A 21543-nucleotide genomic window follows, 5' to 3' on the forward strand; every position below is an offset into this window, starting at 1 on the left:
ACTCGGTGTCTCAAACACAGGCCCGCGAGCCTAGAAACTGCTTTTAATGTTATGCAAATAAAGAACAAAGTGCAAGCACTTCATAAAAAGTGAGTAGCAATTTTTCCTCACTCATACATGTAAGCTAAGAGCTGTATACAACTGAATTGTATTGAGATTATGGACAGAGTCTGAGTGAGACTCTAGGTCAGTTGGTATCCACTAGTGGGGGCAATTAGATATTTTGGAGTGGTGACCGCCAACTGTCTTCAAAGAAAGCCTCTATGGCTGAATGCTGGGTGCTTTGAGAAGCCACCTGTGCATAATCACTATCAGTTTGCATCTCTTAAATTCAATTTACAAGTATCTTCTACCATTTTAGGCTGAGTCTAAACACAGGATGTTGAAGCCCAATTTTCCCATCTTAACTATTCAGCTACAGCTGTTGTCCAAAGGAACACTGTGGCGAAACAAATCTCGCCACGGTGTTTTGGAGGGGGCTGTTTGCCAGCCTCCTGCCCTGGGATTATGGTCCCTTAAGTTATTGGGTCTTAAGGCACTTGGGACTGAGCCCTCTGTCCCTGGATTGCATAATTTGCCTTACTTGCTTGGATGAAGCACATGGTGAGAACAATAGATAGCGGCCATTTTAACTCAGACACTGTTCTGACTTTTCAACACGGTGCTATCTTGCCTGTATTTGGTGCACAGAGACATCATTCAGTAGTTTGAAACTACCAAACAGGGGACACATTTATTAGTGACTATTTTCTGTATAACTTGTATATTTTCAGTCTAACTGTATCTTCCAAACTACTGAACGGATGTGGGTGAATTTTGGATATGTGGTTCACCCAGATCCCCCGGTTCCGAGGATATATTGGTTATGGGGTTATTGCATGTTTTGGGGTTCCTGTGATATGTTTTATAAAACTGTATTTCTCTGCCTTTGATAATTATATTCACCAGTGTGTTCAATAATCATCACCGGCAGAGGGGAGGATTTTGTGTGGGTGTGTTTCTATTGTCCCATTGTGTGTTTAAATGGTGATGTCTGTCCTGTTGTCTCCACATGTGTATTGGCGACTTCCCTTTGTCCTGAGAGATAATTGGATTGCCCTCGGTTGTCTCCAGGACAGAGGAGGAAACCGTGATGCATTGTGGGGATGTGTTGTATCTGTCCTGTAGTTGCAAGAACTGTAATTAAAAACCAGGCTGGGTGTGCCAGCACGTCAGACCACTGCTTGACCCTCATCAAGGGTCTGTATGCTGTTAGAGACTGATTGCCAGGAGTGTAAGCTGATTGCATGCTTTTCCTGTTCGTCTGCTGGCAGCTATTCGCGAGGTTCCAGTTTGGAGTGCTATTTTGTATCCAGTTCGGGAGTTTGGTGTTCTGCAGTAGCTGTGCCTGTCTCTCAGAAAGGGCCATATCGCCTAAACGGATTTTAACCCTTTGTCTGTCTGCTGAAACGGTCCGTTACAAACACATTAAAGGTTGTGCAACGGGTATATATTAATGACTTCTGCTTCAAAATGACACTGCTTGTTGCTTAACCCTCAAGCGCTCACTTCCTGGGCTTTACACTCTTTAGATGCCATGATCACACCTGAGCACTGCATCTAAAGGCTGTAATGTCCGCAATCGGCATTATTGCCAGTCGTAGACATTAGTCACAGGCCTCTACTGTTTGAAACAGCAGAGACCTGTCTGCTATGGCGCCCGCTGCACGTGTGAGAGGGCACCACGTTTAAAGACCCCCACCAGCGCCATACATGTGTGGCACTGGTAGCGAAGAGGTTAAATCCACTCCTGGTTTTGGCTTCAAAAACTGCATTAAAAGCCTGCACATATTATGATAGAGCTGTACCTTTTAGACTCCTTCCAGATATGATCCAAGAAACCAGTAATGTACTTGGAGAGCTCAATCTAAATGAATCAGTCCAATCAATCTAACATCAGATCCTGCTACTGAAAAAAGGTCTGAGGCCTGTTCACATTTACATTACAAGGTTGATTGCAAATTTTGTCCTTTTTGACCAGGAATCAGAGCTGTTTCGCAGCACTATTTCTACCAAAATGATGTACATCAAAATGTAAGTCAATAGAGGGTCTGTTGGACTCCATTGGTCTCCCTCGTATTGATCTCGCAGAGCATCATGGATTCAATTCTAAGCAGAAAACACAACGCAGATGTGAACAGTGTAGCTTGATTACTGTAAAGTTTGTTGGATGTCTTGTAGTCCTGTGTTTTTATACTTTCAATCTTGTATGTTTTCCAGAGATCCTTATGTGGTAGCAATGAGATCGGTAACATTGGCAACCTGCCCGCCATCAGTACAGTACCTGAGAAGTGAGGTGCAGTGTGCAGGGTTTCTCATATACCGTCAGAACACAGATGAATGCCAGGTAACACATAGGTCTTGGAACCGGCACAGTGATCAATTGTATATGAACCCTATATCAGCAAATGGTAATATTCACATATATTCAGTAGCTGAAAATGTGTAATCTATGCAAATGTTTTTCATGCATGGAATTGGGTTGAAACCCATTTCTAAATACTATATTGGCACATTCTTAGGTAAAAGCAGGTTCTCCATTCACAGTATTTCTGTTTAAAGGGGTTGTCCACTCATTAAATATGGACTGCCTAGCCTCAGCTGTTTCGGAGTAGCTTCAGCACCAGAAGTTCTGTCCATTGTGTAATATATGGAGCTGGTTTCTGCACCACTGCTCCAATTGAAGTTAAAGCGCCAAAGCTACTCTGAAACGGCTAATTTACGGAGTGTTAGACCCCTATTGATCAAATATAGATGGTCTATCCTGAGGGCAGGCAATCAATAATAGAGTGGACAATCACTAAGCCTGAGTGTTCCATGATTTCACTGCATCATTTCAGTGGATTCCTTATCATAGCTTATTTTTTGTGGACCTTTGACACAAGGCAGACTACCTCTTTAAATACGTTTTCAGGTCCATCAGGAAAACAAAATGGGAAGGGCAAGAAACTGTGAATCTACAGAGCACTAACCCTGCTACATAACCTACTTTAAATTGCTTTCTACTAGAAGAAGAAAAATGAAACCTGATTGTCTTAGTGTACCTAAGATTATAAACCACTTTCTGTTCATCAATAGTACAAGCTAAATGAAGAAAGTTTTTAATAGACCTTTGGAGGAAAATGCCTCTTTCTCCGCAGAGTTTTAATCCTCCAACTCTGCCTTCTGAATTATCCTCTCTAGAGATGGCTTTTATCGGCAAATTCAGAATAAGGCTCCATTCACACGTCCGCAATTGTGCGTAACGTGTGTGGACCCATACATTCTCTACGGGGACGGAGCGCGACGACCATCTTCCGGCAATTGCGGACAAGAATGGGCATTTCTATGTGGGTGCCGGCGGGGTGTATTGTGGATCCACAATACATTACGAACGTGTGAATGGACCCTAAAGGGAACAGTCCAGGAAAGGGGGTAGGGTAGAAAGGAGCCTGACACATGGAGAAAGAAGCATTCTTCTCAAATAATATTTTTAAATTTAAAAAAATATATATTTTCTTGTAGCTTTAATTTATGAAATGTTTTCACAGGTACATCCTAAAAATACTGCCAGTGTTCTAGTGGTCTTCAAGTTCTAACACTGCAGAAAGCTTTCTTCATGGGCTTATACAGTTTTGCATTGCAAATATAGAAAATGTGCTCTCAAACTGCACCAACAAATGCAATTTCTCCTGCATAGAACTAGGAGTTGTACAGCCATGTCAATGAAAAAATAGTTATGGCTGTTTAAACATGACAAAAACTGAAAATAATAGCTGATATTTAAGGGATTAAAATACTGGGAATTTGTCATTTGGTATTTACTATTGGATAGACTTCTATAGTAAGGTTTTGTTGTACTATAGGAGTGTCTTTATTTGGGATGATGGAAGCATTCTAGAACAGGTTCACAAACTTTACATTTTCTCTATCATGTGCAAATTACAAATTGATTTGCACATCCCCAAGAAATATATGAATCGGGGGAGGTAGCATTATAGGGCAAGAAGGAATCCCATTTAAAGGGGTTTTCTGGAATTTAGATATTGATGGCCTATTTTCAGGACAGTTCATTAATATCAGATCGGTGTACGTCCACCACTTCAACAATCGGCTTTACGCAGCAGCTGCTGTTGCTGGACACTATACGTTGGACGCAGCCGGAAGCAGAAGACTCAATCTGTGTATGGGTGGTGTCAGTGTGTTGCCGCTCAGCTCCGATTCACTCAAATTGGATGAGCTGCAGTATGGTGGGGCCTTCGGCTTCTTGCTTTGTCCACTGTAGCTTCCAGTGCCGGTGGCTGCCATGAACAGCGGATTGGGGTGCGTGTCTGGTGTTGGACCTCCACTGATCTAATATTAAAGACCTGTCCTGCCAGAAGGCCATCAATATCTAAGTCCTGGAAAACCCCTTTACCATGAATGATTCTTTAGTTCTGCACTTTGAATATTAACATGGTGTAACTTTATTTTACAGGTGACGTACGTGAACCAACTAACATCTGGCATAATGCCATACATTGAAGAGAATCTCACTGGCTGGTCTAATTCAATACAAGAGACTGCGTCTTCATGTATACATTTTCTAGAGACCGCCAAGATCTGCACAACATTATTGTAAATACTCTTTATACCATTGTATGTTTTTGAGAAAAAAAACTCCTGCCATAATCTCCAACTAAAACCGTATTGTTCTAAATATTCACTACATCTTTAAAATTTCTTGTATGAGAAATCATGTAATTGTTTGCATCCTCAGATCTCCCCTTCTCCCTGTGAAATAACCTCACATTTGTAGTCCTGAGACTACGCCGCCACCTCTGCACTATTGTTTCAACAATCAAGTACGTGTTGTTGCACTTGTCTTTCCTTCCCTGCACCTCTTCACTGCTATAGTGCTTATCTACCTTGATATGGATCAGGACTGAGCCTTAATGGGGTTTTGGGGAGTACAATATTTATTACCTATTCTCAGGATAGGTCATCAATACCTGATGTGTTGGCACAGTGCCATACACTGTATAGTGGCTGTGCTTGGTATTGCAGCCCAGGCCCATTCATTTAAATGGGACTGAGCTGCACATAAGCCATGTGACCAATGAACACAAGGTTACTGGTCTATGTAGAAGCCAAAGTGCTCAATGAAGCACCATGGCCTCATTTTGCGGAACAGAATTGCAGACCCATTCATTTATATGGGGCCGCACAACGTGAATAGGCATATTCTATTAATGCCGGCAATGTGTGGTTTGCAAAATGCGGAATGCACATTGCCGCTGTCTGTGTTTTGTAGATCCGCAAAACACATGGATGTGTGAATGGACCCTTATATCAATGGCCTATCCTGAGGATAGGTATTTAAATATTTTACTTCCAGAACCCCCCTTTCTTAATAATCCAAGTGAAAAGTGAAGCTAGCCTACTGTATGATATGGTGTACATATATTTTGAATTATTTTGAGTGGATCTGTCAGCTTAATACACTGGCTTGTGTAAGTCAGCATATTATAAGTCTGTACTACAATTATCCAAAATGGTACAAAGAAGGTTGTGCTGTTTGGCTACTATGAGCCCTGCACGTTTACACCCCACAGTGGAGTCCCGTGTATTCATGAGGAGTGTTCACCCCACCTTTTGGGGCTGTAATTGACAGGCTACTGTGTATACATAGCAGCCTGTGAATCACCACCCCAAGAGACAGCTCATGAATTTATTAGACTTTAGGGTCCATAGTAGCCAAATGGCACATATTTGTGCAGCTTTAACTATTAGTAAGGGCCTGTAGCTATAATATGAGGGCCTTGCATAGGGCATAGGTTTTCTGACTGTTTTATACTAATGACCTAGGATAGGTCATCACTGTCATCAGTGGGGGGTTTGACACCTGGAACCCCCGCCAATCAACTGTTTAGGCCTTTTTGCAGCTTACCCTAGGTCAGTGATGTTGCGCCAGTCACATAGGCAAAGTGATGTCATAGGCACAGTTCAGTCCCATTCAATTGAATGGGGTGAGGTGCGATACCGAGCACAGAAGCTATACAATGTATGGTTCTGTGCTTGGCATGCTGTGGGGAGGCAGCGGCTCACCTGTCTCCTCCAAACAGCTGATCGGCAGGGGTCCCAGGTGTCAGACCCCCAATGATTAGATTCTGATGACCTAATCCGAAGATCAGTTATCAGTATAAAAGTCAGAAAGCCCCTTTAAGCTGTCAGAAAAGCTTACAGATTTGCACTGCATTTAGCTAGCCCATGTAAATATGTCTAACTACTGGATAAGCAATTAAATTTCGGTACTGACTTATATTTATTATGATTACAATAGTTGGGCTCTAAATTGTAATTTTGTAAAAATAAATAAATGGAATTAAAATGTTAGTATCAATGTGTCTTTTTTTTTTGGGGGGGGGGGGGGGGTTCTGTCTACTAAGGAAGTCAGAATTCCGAAGAAGCAATGAATAAAAAAAGGGATATTTCTAAGAAAGGAAATGGAATTCTGACAAGACTACATTTTGACAAGGAGTACAAGGAATGGAGGGAGAATTCTGACAATGTATGAAAGGAAGGCATAGTCTGACAAAGTTGAGGGCTATGGTCACCTTTGGGGCAATTTTTTGATTGCATTTTAATCATTTTGGGATAAATATAATTTTTTCAATTGGTCTTTATTAAACATTTTCAGGATTTTTTGTGTGATAAAAGTAGTTAAAAATCAGTATTTTTGCAGACTGTCCTTATCTCTGATCTCCTGACCTCATTAACACTCATTTGAGCCATATTCTCAGTTTGCTAATAAGCTATAAGTGTTTGAGGTCAGGAGATCAGAAGAATAGACTGCAGTCTGCAAATGGACTGATTTTAGCCACATGTATCACAAAAACTGCTCCATTTCTCTAATAAAGACCAATTAAAAAAAATATTAATTTTAGCCCAAAATAAATAAGTAAAATGCAATAAAAAGAATTGCCCCAAAGGTGTCCATAGCCTTTACGGACCTTTTACATTGGCAGATTGGCCAAACAAATGTTCATACCCAACCATTGCCTGTGTAAGCGAGCAGTCGGTGTGGTGCAGGTGAAAGTAACTGAAGTCTTGTAGTCCTGATGTGCATTAGGACTATCTGGTTTGTGGTAATTTTGCATGGATAGGTTTTACTTTATTATTTTTTTTTCTTGAAAATATTATGATCAGGAAAATAATACAATACAGTATATCATAAAGCATTAATCACGACTTGCATTGAGAAGGGATGCGGATACCTCCTGATCCGTTTTTTTATTTTTGTACCCACTTTCCCAAAACTTCCCTTCCGACCCCATCCACAATGACTGTAGTTTGTTTTTCCTTTCTCCTCAATAACCTTTCTTGCGACCTTCCTATCTGGGCCTCCAGATACCATTTAGTTTGTTTAAAAGTAGCCATTAATTCTCGAATTTCTACCTCTGATAATGTGAACTAAATTAACTTTTTTCATTTATTTTTATGAATCCACCTATAGCTTTTTCTTATGTTCTGTATCCAATCTTTCCATGTATAACACCTGTTTCATGGTCCCGAAGACTTCCTTCCAGGTAGGAACCCCTGTTTTCAGCCAGTGTCTCAAGGTAAATTTTATTTAACCGACATGAGAAGCACATGTAGCCCCCCCACCCTCCGCAATAGCCATTAGAGTCTGCATCTTGGTCCCTCGGAATATATTGGAATATGCACTGCTATGGGTTGGGTCGAACAGTCACCCCCTATACTGAGTGGATATATTTTATAGTTTGTGTCCAAAGCGACGGCAGGTCAGGGCAGTCCAACAGGTCATGTAACAATCCTACCTTGGCAGTGCACACTTAGGGCATTGTCTAAGGTAATGTGCTGGGGCGTCCGGGCGATGAGAGAGATCAAATGCATAGGTGGCTTTATGAATTATCCCTAGTTGTTTCACGCCATTGCTCATTTTGTATTGCCTGTCCTATGAAGTCTATTCCTTCTCTCATTTTTGCGTGTCCAGTCCTTATCTCCCAATTCCCTTTCCCAGTTAATAGAAACCCCTTTGACTAGCCCTATGGGCTGTATGTTTTGAATTCTTTGGCATAGGTCTGAGAGTGGCGTCATACTCTTATCTGATCCCAATAAGGCATCGAACCACGCCAATCTTTCTTTATCTCCCAACTTCTCTGATTGCGCTTTACAATAGGATTTTGTCTGGTGAAAAGGGAGATAGTATGATGTTGCCATCTGATATTTAGTTTGGAATTCCTCCCAGGACATTAAACCTTGTCCTGATGTGCACAATATGTCTTGCAATCAACTAATTGCCCTCTTTCCATTCCCTGTACATTTTGTTTTGCTGTCCCTGAGGGTAACCTGGTAACAACCATAGAGGCATCTTTGGTGACAGGTTTATTGGAAGTCTATATATCTTCCTAATTGCCTTTCATGCCATAATTATATCCCTCAAAAGTACAGAGTGTTTTACCTGCACTGGGATGTCTAAGTCTAGTGTGTAGCAATGCCGACCGGTCCCAGGGATGTGCCATCTTCTGTTGCAACTGCCCAGCCCAGGACTCCCCTGCCACTAGTGTGAAACTAGCCTCAACGCAATGTAAAAAGGTAAACAATATAAAAGAATAAAAATGATTTGATTATACAAAAATCAAACATGTATTCGTCTGTCCACCTATATGGGCTACTGGTGCGTATAAGTAGAGAAGACAGAAATATACCCTGACTGGTGTATATGTAATAAAATACAAAATACAAGACTACAAGCCCAGTGTGAACCTACTCTGGCCACAAATATGCTGATCTAATTGAAATTTTTCTCCAGAAAATTAATTTAATCATGATTCCAATCCCTTTCTATTCATGTCTATGATTTTATAAGAGAAAATATATAAAAATAGAGAATGTATAAAGCATCTTGATCCAAGTGTTGTATATTATTTGATTTATGAATCAATACTTGTGATGGATAGTTGGATAAGAAAAATACAATTTCATTCATCAATCAATCCACGTGAATAGTGTCCCATTTCATTCATAAACCGATATGCGGATCCGTCTCACAAATGCATTGCAAGAACGGATCAGTCTCTGCTTGTCATGCAGACAGACGGATCCGTCTTGTATTTTTTTTCACATTTTTACCGGTCTGCGCAGGCCAGAAGGACAGATCCGGTATACGTTCCTATGGAAAAAAATGCCAGATCCGGCATTCAGGCAAGTCTAAAGTTTTTTTTTTTTTTTTTGCCGGAGATAAAACCATAGCATGCTATGGTTTTCTTTTTTACCTGATCAGTCAAAACGGCTGAACTGAAGACCTCCTGATGCATCCTGAATGGATTACTCTCCATTCAGAATGCATGGGGATATGCCTGTGTCAAAGTACCCTTAAAGAGTACCTTTCACTACTGTACAAACTAAAAACGAACTAGATCAGTGGGCAGAGCGGCGCCCAGGGGTCCCCCTGCACTTACTAGTATGCCTGGGCGCCGCTCCGTTCGCCCGGTATAGGCTCCGGTGTCTGCGCTCCCTCTGACTGATTTTTTTTGTAGGAGGCGTGTCCCTTGCTGCACTGCTGGCCAATCGCAGCGCACAGCTCATAGCCTGGCTATGCGGCACCCAGGCATACTAGTAAGTGCAGGGGGACCCCTGGGCGCTGCTCTGCCCACTGATCTAGTTAGTTTTTAGTTTATACAGTAGTGAAAGGTCCTCTTTAAACATCTGGATCAAGTTATTTATGTTATCAGTATTCATAAGACTTTTTGTATCCTTTGATAAATGTGAATAATTGATGCAGTCAATAACTTGATTTGTTATGGTCACTATGTTGTAAATATTTAGGCAAAGTATAGGTCTTTCTTAATTGTAAATGTTACCTTGTTTATGGACTTCTTTGGTGTTGGTCTTTTGTACGAGTAGCGTTCCACTCCTAAACCGATCCTCCTTTGCGCCCCGTATTAAAGCCTGGTGCAAACTCTATGTTGGGCGTCCTATGAGATTGGACTTCTTACTTGGTCTCCGATGCAGTCCGCTGTCATCTAGTTTGCTTTGGATCTGTATATCGGGAGTTTTAAATGCAGCACCGCTGTATTTAGTTGTGGCTATACCAGGGGTGTCTCTAGATTACCTTGGTCTTGGCATACGCATTTCAGAGCAACTAGCACCTTCCTCAGTGGCTCCTACCAGTAATCCAAATGCTGCTGCCATTTATACCCAAAAGAATAGGTGGAGTGGATATTTCTCTTGCATTTCATAAATGGGTGAATTTCAGTGTCCTGATCATATCTTCATTGGATATACTAAACTGTTTTATGCAGTTTATATACGTGATGTAAAATATAAAATCATTCATTCAAACCTATCCATCAAGTTCCACTACTTCCCATAGAACAAATCTGTATTTTATATTAAAAATCCACGAATGTACCTCTCCTATATTGGGGAGAGTGCACATAAAAGGGAAACAAATATATCCTCTTTTCTTGTGATATTTCCACATTCATTGATTTCACCTGTAAAATACAACACATACGTCAAGAAATGCATCTGCGTTGCATTTTTTTTAAACAAAATTATCCATTGGGACAAACTCAAAAAGAACCATTTAGTTATATAACTATGTTTTATGTCATTATTCATATAGAAAGAAAAGGAGCATACATTCTTATGTTTTGAACTTTTCTTATACAGAGAGAAAAAACATGATATATTTTCCCTCTCCGATCCCTTTTTATTTCTAATCTTACTTTTTTTAATAGGTTTCACTTATTACAGGTGGACCTTATCATAAAAGCATATATTCTCTCATTTAAGGGTGTTATTACAAACACTCTCACGATCCATTTGATTGTAGCTTGACTATATCTCCATGTCTCAATAGTAGTGGGATTGTTTGTAAGGGCTATAATAAGCTAGAAAAACTGATAATTTTTATGAGCGGGCTCTTCACTTGAGATAACGGCAGGTCCTTACACTTCTCTAATTCCCTCTCGATTTTCTGAATTGGTGGGAGGCAATTCAGTGTATATAGCGATGATGGGGTCTGCCCTATCTTTAATCCCCAAGTAAGTGATGTGATCATGTATTACTTCCACTGCATAATGCAAAGTCAGTTGATTCCTATGGTTAGGTAAGAACAACAATTGTCTTTTACTTATATTTACCTTGTATGCTGTTACTGGGCCATATTAAAGGAAGAGAATTTTGGAAAGAACCTATAGAACCCATTTTATCCAAGACCTCCCCAAGCCATTTCCCGCTGACATTGTCGAACGCCTTTTAGGCGTCAATTGCCAAAAGCGCCGGACGGACATCCTGCTCCATCCTCTTCCACCCTTATTGTGCTACTAGTACTCTCCTAATGTGGGTTACTGCTGAGCGCCCTTTCACAAAACCCACCTGGTGGCCTCCTTTAAGACCTGATAGAAAAGAGGCTAGTCTATTTGCCAGTATCTTCGACATTAGATTTACATCTTGAGGTTGTCATGTCTCTTTTTTCCTTGTTTTGGGAGTACTTTATTATGAGCAACCTTTTCCAGAGGTTAGTAATCTTCCTCCCTGTAAGATGGAGTTAAACAGATGTAAGTGTGGGTGTAATTTTGTCTCCCATTGCTTTATATAACTCTGCAGGGTACCCATCAGGACCTGATGCTTTTCCGTTAGGAAGAGTTTTAATTATGGCTTTCAGGTCTTCCTCCGTGATCTTGGCATTTTATAATCTTATGGAATCTTCCGCTAAGCGAGGTAAATCCACTCTTTGAAGGAGATCCCTAGCTTGGTCCCTATCATAAGGTTCTTGGGCTAGTGTGTATGGTCCCTGTCTCGTCTTTCAGAGGATGTAGGTGTATCTGTTTGTTGTGTGGCCATGTCAGATTCGCTAACATTTTTCCTGCCTTATTACCATAGCTAAACAATTCTGTGGTTTTACTATCCTCATTACCACTTAACCCTACTTTCTGTATAATAGTCACAATTGTATTTTGCTGTAACCCAGTGTATCTTGTGTCTGTCGGGTCATTTAGAAAGTATGTATAGGCCTCGCGTACTTTGGTTGCAGCCGCATCATATTTTTCCCTCTTTTTCCCAATTTCCCTCTTTTTCCCTATTGTATAGGCTATAATGCGCCCCCTCCAGGACAATCTTCGCTGTTTCCCAGAATAATTCAGGGTTTTGTTTGTGGTTTTCATTATGTTGTGAGTACTTCCACCACCCCTTAAGAGTATTGAGTAAGTCTTCATCAGTTGCCAGGTATCTTGGCAGACTCCATATATAATCTGTTCCCTTAGGAACACATTCTGTCACGTCTATCAATACTAGAGCATGGTCTGATATTATAAAGTCCGCTATTTTCTGTCTGCATTACTCTCAATAACAGGCCAGGAGAGGTTAATAGGTAGTCCATCCTGGACGAGGAGAGTTGGGCATGGGAAAAATGCATCTATTCCCTCTCGATCAGGTGATGTCATCTCCAGGCCTGTTGATTTTGAAAGTGGGTGTAGAGTATGCTTCCCCTTGGAATTCTGTTGGGGTCTGGTTCTATTATGGCACCTATCCTCTAATTCATTGTGTACTCTATTAAAATCCCCAGCCACTAAAACCTGAGTCTTTACCTCCTGGATAACAAGAGATTCTAAGTTTTCAAAAGTCATGCTTTTCCAGGTGCGTCTCCTGCAGCAGCGCCGCATCTACCTTCAGTTTTTTCAGATGTCTCAGCACCATCATGTGTTTGTATTGTGATCTTAAACCCTTCACATTTCAGGCCATTGCAGGAGACACACCCTGACAAGAAAGATGTCTCCCCTCCCCCCCTGTAGACCCTCATGTGATTCGACAATATCGGTGTGGAGCAAAAACCAGTCACCATCCCCTAAACTAAAAACCATAACTTTCCTTAACAACCATGTAATATTTTCTCTTGACTTCACTTTTCACACTTATTGTTGCCACTATCTATCCTGGACTATCCTGCCATTCTATCCTTTAATAATTCTGCATTACTGTACCCCTGGCTATGATTGACCATACCTATACTCCTTGTTTAGATTTTCTCTACTGTAACACACAGTCCTGTTCACTAGATAGTTTAACAATACTATTCCTTTGGTTCACTATACCCCAAAATATACTTGGAACTTAAATTTAACAAAAAAAATAAGAAAGAAGTGTCACCTTGTATACTCACATTTTTCCACAGGTGGTGTGTAGAGTTCAGCGAACACCTGGATGTTCGGGTTCGAGAAGTTCAGCCGAACTTCCCGGAAATGTTCGGGATCCGAACCTGACCCGAACTTCGTCCCGAACCCCATTGAAGTCAATGGGGACCCGAACTTTTCGGCACTAAAAAGGCTGTAAAACAGCCCAGGAAAGAGCTAGAAGGCTGCAAAAGGCAGCAACATGTAGGTAAATCCTGTGCAAACAAATGTGGATAGGGAAATGAATAAAAATAAAATAAATATAAATTAACCAATATCAATTGGAGAGTTGTCCCATAGCAGAGAATCTGGCTTCACATCAGCCACCACTGTAACAGTCCATTGTCATATATTTAGGCCCAGGCAGAGGAGAGAGGTCCCGTAACAGAGAATCTGGCTTCATGTAAGCAGAGAATCAGTCTGCATGTCATAGCAGAGAATCAGGCTTCACGTCAGCCACCACTGCAACAGTCCATTGGCATATATTTAGGCCCAGCACCCAGGCAGAGGAGAGAGGTCCCGTAACAGAGAATCTGGCTTCATGTCAGCAGAGAATCAGGCTTCACATCACCCAATATTGGAACAGTCCATTGGCATATATTTAGGCCCTGGCACCCAGACAGAGGAGAGGTTCATTCAACTTTGGGTTGCCTCGCAATATAATGGTAAAATGAAAATAAAAATAGGATTAAATGAGGAAGTGCCCTGGAGTACAATAATATATGGTTAAGGGGAGATAGTTAATGTCTAATCTGCACAAGGGATGGACAGGTCCTGTGGGATCCATGCCTGGTTCATTTTTATGAACGTCAGCTTGTCCACATTGGCTGTAGACAGGCGGCTGCGTTTGTCTGTAATGACGCCCCCTGCCGTGCTGAATACACGTTCAGACAAAACGCTGGCCACCGGGCAGGCCATCACCTCCAAGGCATAAAAGGCTAGCTCTGGCCACGTGGACAATTTAGAGACCCAGAAGTTGAATGGGGCCGAACCATCAGTCAGTACGTGGAGGGGTGTGCACACGTACTGTTCCACCATGTTAGTGAAATGTTGCCTTCTGCTAACATGTTGCGTATCAGGTGGTGGTGCAGTTAGCTGTGGCGTGTTGACAAAACTTTTCCACATCTCTGCCATGCTAACCCTGCCCTCAGAGGAGCTGGCTGTGACACAGCTGCCTTGGCGACCTCTTGCTCCTCCTCTGCCTTGGCCTTGGGCTTCCACTTGTTCCCCTGTGACATTTGGGAAAGCTCTCAGTAGCGCGTCTACCAACGTGCGCTTGTACTTGCGCATCTTCCTATCACGCTCCAGTGCAGGAAGTAAGGTGGGCACATTGTCTTTGTACCGTGGATCCAGCAGGGTGGCAACCCAGTAGTCCGCACACGTTAATGTGGGCAACTCTGCTGTTGTTGCGCAGGCACTGCAGCATATAGTCGCTCATGTGTGCCAGGCTGCCCGGGGGTAAGGACAAGCTGTCCTCTGTGGGAGGCGTATCGTCATCGTCCTGCGTTTCCCCCCAGCCACGCACCAGTGATGGGCCCGAGCTGCGTTGGGTGCCACCCCGCTGTGACCATGCTTCATCCTCCTCCTCCTCCTCCTCGTCCTCCAGTAGTGGGCCCTGGCTGGCCACATTTGTACCTGGCCTCTGCTGTTGCAAAAAACCTCCCTCTGAGTCACTTCGAAGAGACTGGCCTGAAACTGCTAAAAATGACCCCTCTTCCTCCTCCTCCTCCTGGGCCACCTCCTCTTCCATCATCGCCCTAAGTGTTTTCTCAAGGAGACATAGAAGTGGTATTGTAACGCTGATAACGGCGTCATCGCAACTGGCCATGTTGGTGGAGTACTCTAAACAGGGCACACAGGTCTCGCATGGAGGCCCAGTCATTGGTGGTGAAGTGGTGCTGTTCCGCAGTGCGACTGACCCGTGCGTGCAGCAGCTGAAACTCCACTATGGCCTGCTGCTGCTCGCACAGTCTGTACAGCATGTGCAAGGTGGAGTTCCACCTGGTGGGCACGTCTCATATGAGGCGGTGAGCGGGAAGGCGAGCAGCGGCAGGATGTGAACGCCGGAAGCGCGAACAGACCACCCGCACTTTATGCAGCAGCTCTGACATTTCGGGGTAGTTGTGAATGAACTTCCTCACCACCAAATTCAGCACATGCGCCAAGCAAGGGATGTGCGTCAAACCGGCTAGTCCCACAGCTGCAACGAGATTTCGCCAATTATCGCACACCACCAGGCCGGGCTTGAGGCTCACCGGCAGCAACCACTCGTCGGTCTGTTGTTCTATACCCCGCCACAACTCCTGTGCGGTGTGGCGCCTGTCCCCCAAACATATGAGTTTCAGAATGGCCTGCTGATGTTTACCCCGGGCTGTGCTGAAGTTGGTGGTGAAGGTGTGTGGCTGACTGGATGAGCAGGTGGGAGAAGAGGAGGAGGAAGCTGAGTAGGAGGAGGTGGCAACAGGAGGCAAAGAATGTTGCCCTGTGATCCTTGGTGGCGGAAGGACGTGCGCCAAACAGCTCTCCGCCTGGGGCCCAGCTGCCACTACATTTACCCAGTGTGCAGTTAGGGAGATATAGCGTCCCTGGTCGTGCTTACTGGTCCACGTATCTGTGGTTAGGTGGACCTTGCCACAGATGGCGTTGCGCAGTGCACACTTGATTTTATCGGATACTTGGTTGTGCAGGGAAGGCACGGCTCTCTTGGAGAAGTAGTGCCAGCTGGGAAGAACATACTGTGGGACAGCAAGCGACATGAGCTGTTTGAAGCTGTCTGTGTTCACCATGAATGACAGCATTTCATAGGCCAGTAGTTTAGAAATGCTGGCATTCAGGGCCAGGGATCGAGGGTGGCTAGGTGGGAATTTACGCTTTCTCTCAAATGTTTGTGAGATGGAGAGCTGAACGCTGCTGTGTGACATGGTTGAGATGCTTGGTGACGGAGGTGGTGGTGTTGGTGGTACATCCCCTGTTTGCTGGGCGGCAGGTGCCAACGTTCCTCCAGAGGCGGAGGAAGAGGCGGCAGCAGCTGAAGAGGCCGAGGCGGCAGCAGCTGAAGAGGCCGAGGCGGCAGCAGCTGAAGAGGTAGCAGGGGGAGCCTGAGTGACTTCCTTGTTTTTAAGGTGTTTACTCCACTGCAGTTCATGCTTTGCATGCAGGTGCCTGGTCATGCAGGTTGTGCTAAGGTTCAGAACGTTAATGCCTCGCTCCAGGCTCTAAAGGCACAGCGTGCAAACCACTCGGGTCTTGTCGTCAGCACATTGTTTGAAGAAGTGCCATGCCAGGGAACTCCTTGAAGCTGCCTTTGGGGTGCTCTGTCCCAGATGGCGGCGGTCAGTAGCAGGCGGAGTCTCTTGGCGGCGGGTGTTCTGCTTTTGCCCACTGCTCCCTCTTTTGCTACGCTGTTGGCTCGGTCTCACCACTGCCTCTTCCTCCGAACTGTGAAAGTCAGTGGCACGACCTTCATTCCATGTGGGGTCTAGGACCTCATCGTCCCCTGCATCGTCTTCCACCCAGTCTTGATCCCTGACCTCCTGTTCAGTCTGCACACTGCAGAAAGACGCAGCAGTTGGCACCTGTGTTTCGTCATCATCAGAGACTTGCTGAGGTGGTATTCCCATGTCATCATCAGGAAACATAAGTGGTTGTGCGTCAGTGCATTCTATGTCTTCCACCGCTGGGGGAGGGTTGGCTGGATGCCCTTGGGAAACCCTGCCAGCGGAGTCTTCAAACAGCATAAGAGACTGTTGCATAACTTGAGGCTCAGACAGTTTCCCTGGTATGCATGGGGGTGATGTGACAGACTGATGGGCTTGGTTTTCAGGCGCCATCTGTGCGCTTTCTGCAGAAGACTGGGTGGGAGATAATGTGAACGTGCTGGATCCACTGTCGGCCACCCAGACTAATGCCTGTACCTGCTCAGGCCTTACCATCCTTAGAACAGCATTGGGCCCCAAAAAATATCGCTGTAAATTATGGCGTCTACTGGGACCTGAGGTAGTTGGTACACTAGGATGTGTGGCTGTGGCAGAATGGCCACGTCCTCTCCCAGCACCAGAGGGTCCACTAACACCACCACGACCATGTCCGCGTCCCTTACTAGATGTTTTCCTCATTGTTACCGTTCACCACAATAAGAAAAATATTATTTGGCCCAATGTATTGAATTCAAATTCAGGCCTTTTTTACAGACACCTAACACTATCTGGCTATCTATTTAGGTACCGTATTACACTAATACAGGCACAGCAGTAACGACAGATTTAGCTGAATATAAATTTGAGGCCTATTATTTAGGTGCTGGGTGACAGGTATAGGTTTACTGACAGAATTAGACTTGGAAATGAACAGTAGCGTGTGTGAAGTTATTCAGAATGACCCTATGTGCACCTTGAATCTTACATACCCTTTTAGGGATAGATTTAAAGTAGCTCTGATACAGCAGAAACCACTAAATTAGGAAATTGCTAAATTGGGAATTGTATTTCAACCCAGAACAAAAACTGTGCTTTGACGGACACTAAATAACTTGCCCAGCCACAGCAATAACCACAGATTTAGCTGACTATAAATTTGAGGCCTATTATTTAGGCGCTGGGTGACAGGTATACGTTTACTGACAGAAATAGACTGGGATATGGCCAAAAAATAACCACACTATTGATGGTTAAATGCACTTGGTGTGACAGCTTGACCAACCACACTATTGAGGGTTAAATGCACTTGGTGACAGGCTCAGCTTGCCCCTGATGTAGTATATGGCCAAAAAATAACCACACTATTAGTGGTTAAATGCACTTTGTGTGACAGCTTGACCCTGATGTAGGATTTCGCCAAAAAACAACCACACTATTGAGGGTTAAATGCACTTGGTGACAGCTTGACCCTGATGTAGTATATGGCCAAAAAATAACCACACTATTGCTGGTTAAATGCACTTGGTGTGACAGCTTGACCCTGATGTAGGATTTAGCCAAAAAACAACTACACCATTGAGGGTTAAATGCACTTGGTGACAGCTTGCCCCTGATGTAGTATATGGCCAAAAAATAACCAGACTATTGATGGTTAAATGCACTTGGTGTGACAGCTTGACCCTGATGTAGGATTTAGCCAAAAAACAACCACACTACTGAGGGTTAAATGCACTTGTTGGCAGCTTGTGCTGGCGCACCACAAGACACAAAATGGCCACCGATCACCCCAGAAAAAAGTGACTGAAAAACGCTCTGGGCAGCCTAAAAACAGTGAGCAATTAAATAGCAGCAGTTCAATCATCCACAGCTGCAGATCGATCTCTGAATGAAGTCTTTTGGAGGAGTTAATCACTGCCTAATCTCGCCCTAACGTCGCAGCGGCAACCTCTCCCTATACTGATCAGAGCAGAGTGACGGGCGGCGCTATGTGACTCCAGCTTAAATAGAGGCTGGGTCACATGCTGCACTGGCCAATCACAGCCATGCCAATAGTAGGCATGGCTGTGACGGTCTCTTGGGGCAAGTAGTATGACGCTTGTTGATTGGCTGCTTTGCAGCCTTTCAAAAAGCACCAAGAAAGCGACGAACACCGAACCCGAACCCGGACTTTTACGAAAATGTCCGGGTTTGGGTCAGTGTCATGGACACCCCAAAATTTGGTACGAACCTGAACTATACAGTTCGGGTTCGCTCATCCCTAGTGGTGTGTGCTCAATCAGTCCCAATCAGGTCTCTGATCTTGAGTCGGCTGGCGCATCATGGTTAAATGAAGGTCTTGGAGAGCCATGTCGCACATTTCCTCTCCCTCGTGCAGAAAGTCTGCCTCTGTATGATGGGATTGTTTGAGAGGGGGACATGCCACTCTATTTCCCGAGCCTCCATGTCTTCTTTCGGTGTGAGAAAGGTCTCTGTGCAGCCGTCCAATCGGAACCCTCTAATTATCACTGGGTAAGGAAAGGCAAATTTGGTTTTCTTACTAATTTGCGTGAGCTCACCAGCTATTGTGGAGCTCAGTCAGCCGTTCACCCTACGGCATCAAACCAAGTGTAAATAATATACTAATAGGACTGGCTCTCGACAAATCACCCGCACTTTATTTACTCACCATGCATATAAACAGTCATTAAAATATTATAAAAAATACATCACAAAAATATGCATCAGTTATTTACCCAGGTATAAATTGTGCAAGAGTTCATGCATAAAAAAAATAAAAAATGTATATAAAAATGGCCCAACAGTTATGTTACTGGATGGTAATTCATTCAGTCAATTTTGTTGTATTTTCATCATCGATCAATAAATATATAGGATTTTATCATCACACTAGGCGGTTTGCAGCATAAGTTCCAATGTAGATGGCAAGGTTATACATGTGTTTTGTGCCTGTGTTGTTAGGATGTATTCACATAAAGCCAGATTAATTATTTGGTTACTCACGATCACTGTGTGCTATAGAGGATTTCGCACCACACGTGTCTCTGCCCGTTATGTCTCTCTCCTTAACGGGTCTCCGGTTTCCAATCGACTTGTAGTAAGTTATGCGGCTGTACTCCCCACTGTCTTAGCCCACTGGCGCACTCCTCCAGATACTGCCCAGAACTCTGTATATTAGTCCGATGATATTGCGATTTGTATGAAAAGGTAGATCTCCGTCCACACTATCTTTCTGTTGGCATTCTTTCCCCAGACACGTTTTGAAACAAACTTGTTTCTTCCTCAGTGGTACATACTCGAATGAAAAATGGGACTCCATGTTAGGTCTTTTTGAATCATCTTGATCAAGGTAAAATCAAAAAACCTGACCTGGGTCTTTTAATTACATATATTATTCACCATCTTGCCACTATAATACTTTATATTATAAATTTGGTATTCTTTTTAACTAGTGTGGAGCAAATATGGGAGAACGCCCTCTGGCGTCTTTCCACCTCCACTGAGTAATTGCTGAACAATAACAATCTATGTCCCCTCACCATCATAGGCTGTGAGATACGTCTGTACTTATTTAGGATCGCTTCCTTTGCAGCATAATTTAAATATTTTACAATAGTGGCTCTGTCTTGACCTTCCCAACTCCTGGTATAAGGCCCAAGCACGTGTGCTCTCTCCACTGTAAAAGGACCTTGAAGCCCTAGGGCTTGCGGTATCTCCACTGCGCAGATCTGGGTCAGTTGGTTCAATGAAACTGATTCTGGCAAGCCCACTATTCTCAGATTGCTCAGTCTGGGGCAATTCTCCAGATCCTCCACTTTGTATTTCAGGGCCTGACTGTTCCAGACGGCCTCTCGTACTTATGTTTGGGCCTTCTCCAGTTCCTTCTCCACCAGGCCTATTCTTTGCTCCAGTTCAGTTATCTGGATGGTGTGCTGCGACACTTCCTTCTGCAGTTGTTGAAGTGCTGAGAAGACTGTTGCCTCGAGGGTGGCTTTTATGTTTGGGACCAATAGTTTAGCTACCTCTATCGCCATTGTCAGACAGGAGATTAGGTCCTGGTCTGGGGATTGATGAATCTCTGCTTCCTCTGCACCACTACTTGTTGCATCCGCCTGGCGCTGTGGGTACTGTGAGGAGGATCTCATAAGTCTGTGTGTTCTTTCCGTCGAGGACGTCATCTTGCCCCGCGGCTGTCTTTCCTCTCTTTGAGGGAGAGATAAATGTGGGGTCGTGGAGCCGCTCTTCACCAAAAATGTATCCATATGCTGCCCCTCTGTCACAGGGGGTGTTAGTAGATGGGGTATTCAGCCCCTGTTCTCTGCAATTTCCCCAGAATGCGGGCCTTGGGAGACGGAGCGCCGTCTCCCTCCATCCTTACATGTGCACGCCGGAACCGGAAATCCTTTACATTTTTGATTGTACATAAATGTTCCTGTTGTTGGAGAGGACCGTGACAATGTGGTTTTCCAAATCGGAGAGTTGCCTATAACACAGAAGAGGAGGGTCTAGAAATATTGATTGTAATGAAATTGTAATATTTCATATAGTTTTCACATAGCTTCTCTCATCTGACCAGAGGCACCCGAAGGTTTTATTATGTATAGTACTTCTTGGTATTCTGGTGGCTCTGGCAGTTTGATTAGCAATTGTTTTTAAATGGTAACTGTAAGTTTATAAACGGTTTGTCCTATTTGTATGGGTGAAACATATGTGGTTAAATCTAATAGCTTAACTGTAGACAAAGGAGTTTGTGTTGGCTGGAAACTGTCCCACCTGAGGAAAGTTATGTATTACTTCTGATATGATGTCTCTATTTTGTGGTTGTGTATCTTAACCCCTTAGTGACCACCCATGTGTTTTTACGGCATTCACTAAGTGGCCTTGGGCTGGAGCACTGCCTTTTTACGGCGGCACTTCAGCCCAAGTTAGCG

General features: G+C 43.8%; 1 protein-coding gene across 1 annotated transcript in view; it reads left to right on the forward strand.

Moving 5' to 3' along the window:
• ACOT12 (acyl-CoA thioesterase 12) overlaps window positions 1-5778 on the forward strand; it is a 66968-nt gene extending 61190 nt beyond the window's left edge. The window contains exons 14-15 of the mRNA XM_044291627.1: window positions 2260-2386; window positions 4496-5778. Of these exons, the coding sequence (XP_044147562.1) occupies window positions 2260-2386; window positions 4496-4639 (271 nt within the window). The 3' untranslated portion in view covers window positions 4640-5778. The remainder of the gene's footprint in view (window positions 1-2259; window positions 2387-4495) is intronic.
• The last annotated feature ends 15765 nt before the right edge of the window (window positions 5779-21543 follow it).

This window comes from Bufo gargarizans, chromosome 1 (assembly GCF_014858855.1).
Source record: "Bufo gargarizans isolate SCDJY-AF-19 chromosome 1, ASM1485885v1, whole genome shotgun sequence".
Classification (NCBI taxonomy): Eukaryota; Metazoa; Chordata; class Amphibia; order Anura; family Bufonidae; genus Bufo; species Bufo gargarizans.